The sequence below is a fragment of the Microtus ochrogaster genome, unplaced genomic scaffold, assembly GCF_000317375.1.
Source record: "Microtus ochrogaster isolate Prairie Vole_2 unplaced genomic scaffold, MicOch1.0 UNK32, whole genome shotgun sequence".
Lineage (NCBI taxonomy): Eukaryota > Metazoa > Chordata > Mammalia > Rodentia > Cricetidae > Microtus > Microtus ochrogaster.
The window spans coordinates 2886551-2890980 of NW_004949130.1; the positions used below are offsets into that span (position 1 = coordinate 2886551).

General features: G+C 48.6%; 1 protein-coding gene across 1 annotated transcript in view; it reads right to left on the bottom strand.

The window, feature by feature from the left end:
- Nucleotides 1–322: 322 nt before the first annotated feature.
- Nucleotides 323–4430, bottom strand: part of Cep89 (centrosomal protein 89) — a 40674-nt gene continuing 36566 nt past the window's right edge. The window contains exons 17-18 of the mRNA XM_013354208.1: nt 3197–3286; nt 323–496 (exon numbers count right to left, since the gene is read on the bottom strand). Of these exons, the coding sequence (XP_013209662.1) occupies nt 323–496; nt 3197–3286 (264 nt within the window). The remainder of the gene's footprint in view (nt 497–3196; nt 3287–4430) is intronic.

The window sequence follows — 4430 nt, forward strand, 5'->3', positions numbered from 1 at the left end:
AGAACAACAATGGGAACAGGGGCTGGAGAGAGAGCTGGCTCAGTGATTCTGGGCTGTGGTATCACTTGCTGTGGAATCGTGAGGCCGGGTGCTTGGATCCCAGCCTCGAGTAAGAAGGCAGGCACCCAAAACACACACACATAACTCTAGCTCCCAGGGTGGCAAAAGACAGTGGATTCTGGGGCTAGCTGGCTTCCAGTCTAGCTGAGAAAATGCAAGCACCAGGATCCCAGAGAGACCCTGCCTCAAAGAAGCAGTGCGAGAGGAGGGCACCCGAGGTGCCCTTCTGGCTGCTGCTTGCTCATGTGCGCAGACTCACAACCTACCGTTTCTGCTGCAGCGCCTCATCCAGGACCTCTTGCTTTTCCCGCAGCATCAGCTGCAGGTGCCGCATCTCCTTCTGGTACTGAGCTGCTTTGCCAGCAAAGTCCTCCTGCTGTTCCATCAGGCGGTGATGGATGTCCCCCAGCTTCAGAGCAGCCTGTTTCTTGTACCCCTGCAGGGAAGAAATTCAGTGAGCAAGCCTCCTGCCTCTTGGAAGTCAGTGCTCACGGGCTGGGTGTGTGTGCCTCAGACAACACTGAGCTGGAAGGCAAGCCTAGATTTTAAAAGCACTGAGTGACCATGCACAGCTGGAGCTTGGGTAGAGCGTCTGCCTGGTATTCACACAAAGCCTTAGACTCGGTCCCCAGCAATGTGTGAAACTGGGTAATCCCAGCACTCGAGAGGCAGAGGCAGAAACAAGTCTGTGGTCACCTGGGCTACATAGTGAGACTCTGACTCCAGAAAACAAAATAAAAATGATACAAAAGCATTTCAGGTAAAGTCCTGAGAGATGGCTCAGAGGTTAAGAGTGCTTACATGCTTATAGAGGACCCATGTTCAGTTCCCAGCACCCCTGTGGGCTACTCAAAACCATCTGTAACTCCAGCCCCAGGGGATCAGACGCCCTCTTCTGGCTTCCAAGGGCACCTACACGTGCTGGCACACACACACACACACACACACATACACACACAATTAAAAACAAAATAAAATCTAAGGAAAACCAAACTTCTAATCTGCATTATATCTGATTTTTGTGGTATTAATATACTAAAAATGAAAATGAAACATAAAATATCTGTATCGCAGAACTAATTGGATGTTTTCACAAATTAATCTACTTCTGCAATTTTTATTTGTTTGTTTTGTTTTTGAGGCAGGGCTTTGAGCAGCCCAGGCTCAAATCCCATAAATAGCTGAAGGTGACCATGACCTCGGGATCCTTCTTGTTCCAACTCCCATACTGGGATTACAGATGTGCACCATCCAATCCAGCTTTAGGCAGTGCCAAGGATCAAACTCAGGGACTCGTGCATGCTGGGCCTAGCACCTATGCCTCCATTTTTCACGGACAATCCTTCCATCAACTGTCAGCTTAAAAAAGAACGTTCACGGCCATCAACACTGTTTCTCTTTACCAAAGATGTCTCATATAGGAGCTCAGCCAGGGCTGGGGTGTAGCTTAGTGGCACGGTGCTTGCCTGGCACACAAATGGTTCTGGGTACAAGCCCTACTAAGAAATACAATAAAAGGATAAAAAGTTGGCTTGTCACCTCTCCTTCCATGTAACTCAGGTCTTCAAGTATCCCCTATGCCTTTTAAGTAATATTCAAGGCTCTAACCACTGAGCCATCTCTCCAGTCCCTCTAACCATCTCTTAAGGCAGCGTAAATATGAAAACTGACCATCAGGCATATGTTAGAATACCAATGCTATGGGAGTCATGTATCTAAATCTCTGACATCAGTTTAAGAAGTGCTCAGAGGGGCTGGAGAGGTGACGCAGTGGGTAGGATCCTTGCTGCCTGACGACACCTGAAGCCCTGAGTCTGATCCCAGCAAACCTGCATAAAGCTGGAGGAAACTCCACCAAGTTGTCTTATGACACCTATGGATACTGCATGCAGCCAAGGCACACATGCATCACAGACACTGAATACAAAAAAGTTTTAAAATCAAATCTTGGGGCTGGAGAGGTGGCTCAGCAGTTAAGAGCTCTGTCTGCCTTTGCAGAGGACCTGAGTTCACCACAAATGGCTAACAACCATTCTTAACTCCAGTTTCAGAGATAAGACACCCCCATACGCAGAAAAGATACTTATACACATAAAACAAAAGTGAATAAATATAAAAAAATTAGCCAGAATGTGGTGGTGCATGCCTTTAATCTCAGCACTCAAGAGGAAGAGGCAGGTAAATCTCTGAGCTCAAGGCCAGCCTGGCCAAAGAGAGAGTTCCAGAACAGCCAGGACTACACAGAGAAACCATGTCTCAAAACAAAAAAACAAAAACAACAACAAAATAAAAATACATCTAGGAGGCTGGAGAGATGGCTCAGTACCTAAGAGAATGGGCTGCTCTTCCTGAGGACCCAGGTTTAGCTCACAACCGTCTCTAAATCCAGAGTTCAGGAGATCTGCTGTCTTCTAACTTCTGCGGGCACCAGGATGCTCACGGTGTACATACACTCAGCAAACACTCATACACATAAAATAAAAGAAGGTCTCTTTAAAAAAGAACTGGGGCCGGACGGTGATGGCACACACCTTTAAGCAGATCTCTGTGAGTTCAAGGCTAGCCTGGTCTACAAAGTGAGTTCCAGGACAACTAGAGCTGTAATACAGAGAAACCCTGTCTCAAAAAACAAAATGAAACAAAACAAAAAGAACTGTGTACAGCTTTTACATTTTCAGGTTTAAAAAAAAAAACTTTTTCTTTAAAAAAAAATAATTTTTAGGTTGGAGAGATGGTTCAGCAGTTTAAAGCATTGGCTGCTCTTCCAGAGATCCTGTGTTCAATTCCCAGCAACCACATGGTGGCTCACAACCATCTATAAAGAGATCTGGTGCCCTCTTCTGGCCTGCAGGCATACATGCAGGCAGGACACTGTATACATAATAAACAAATCTTTAAAATGTAAAAACTTTCGTAGTGATATCACTTAAGCACAGAGCCAGCAGACTTCCCTGTATTTTTTTTTTAAACAAATAATTGCATGGTGTTTCATTATGCAGCAAACCACAGCTTACCTGAGAGGGGACAAGGTGCTGTCTGCCAGCAAAGTCTGGCACAGTTTTTCTTCTCCTGTGAGACACACAGACCCCTCAGAAGCCCCTTTCCCACGGGGAGACACGCACTGACGGCTGCTTACCTTCACCCTCTCCTCCAGCTTCCCCAGGCGAATGTTGCCTTTCAGGATTTTGTTGAGGACTCCGTGCTTCTCACTCTCTAAACACTGAGCCTGCGGAGAGGGTAGAAACGGAAGCATTACTTTAGCTACACAGAAAGTCCTGTGAACTGCTCTGGGTCTTAGCCCACTGGCATACCACCTGCCCAGCATTCGTGAGGCCCCAGGTCCAATCCCTAGCGTCCCCCTCCCCCTGCGCACACTACAGAGAACATCCCCAGTCCCTAGCGCCCCCTCCCCCTGCGCACACCACAGAGAACATCCCAGTCACAAAGGAGCTCACTACCTGAGAGACCCAGTCACAAAGGAGCTCACTACCTGAGAGAGGGCTGTGGGCAGAGCTGGGGCAAGGACTAAGGACCAACAAGGATGGGGACCACACTGGGCATCTTTCCTAGGTACAAAAGGAGGAGCCGGGGTCCCTCAGTCTAGGCCTCTAAGGGCTTCAGAACACATCGCTATGCCAGTGGACACAGCACTCCTGTAGCTGTCTGAATGAGGTATGTCTCCCACAGGTCCCCAGTGGCTGGCCTTGTTTGGGACGTATGGAACCTTAAGGAGGCGGAGCCTTGCTGGAGGAAGTCTATCACTGGGGGTGAGCCCTGAGAGTTGTTAGCCTCGCCCCACTTCCAGTGCATCCTCTGCTTCCTGTGTGTGGCGAGACGGGACCTCCTAGCTTCCTGCCCTGGCTGCCTGCTGCCATGCCTGCTGTTATGGACTCTTCCTCCGGAACCACAAGCCAGAAGAAACTCTTCCTTCCCTAAGCAGCTTCTGGCCGTGGTTCCTTCATTAGTATTCAAGGAAGAAGTGTTGGGATCACTTGTCTCACGTAATCACAACAGAATAGAAGGGAGTGACAGAAACAATACAAACACCTGACGCTCTTCTGAGACCAGCATGGCAGACAGCATAGCCAAGAGGGATGCCATCTGAAGCCAAGCAGTTGGCACTGCTCCCCAGATGGGAGACAAGCTCCCACACACCACTAAGGGTCCCAGATGCTAGAATGAAGGAGAAACGTCTGTGGTGCCTCCCTCCTAAGGCAGCCTAGTGGTGGCAGCTGGCATCTGAGGAAGGAAAGAAAGCTAATGACGTGTGCCAGCCCACAGAAAGAAGTGTCTAGCGGCAGTTACCATGTCTACTCCCCAGACCACAGTGTCTCCCTCAGAAAGGTATAACGGAAGTCGGTGAAACCAAA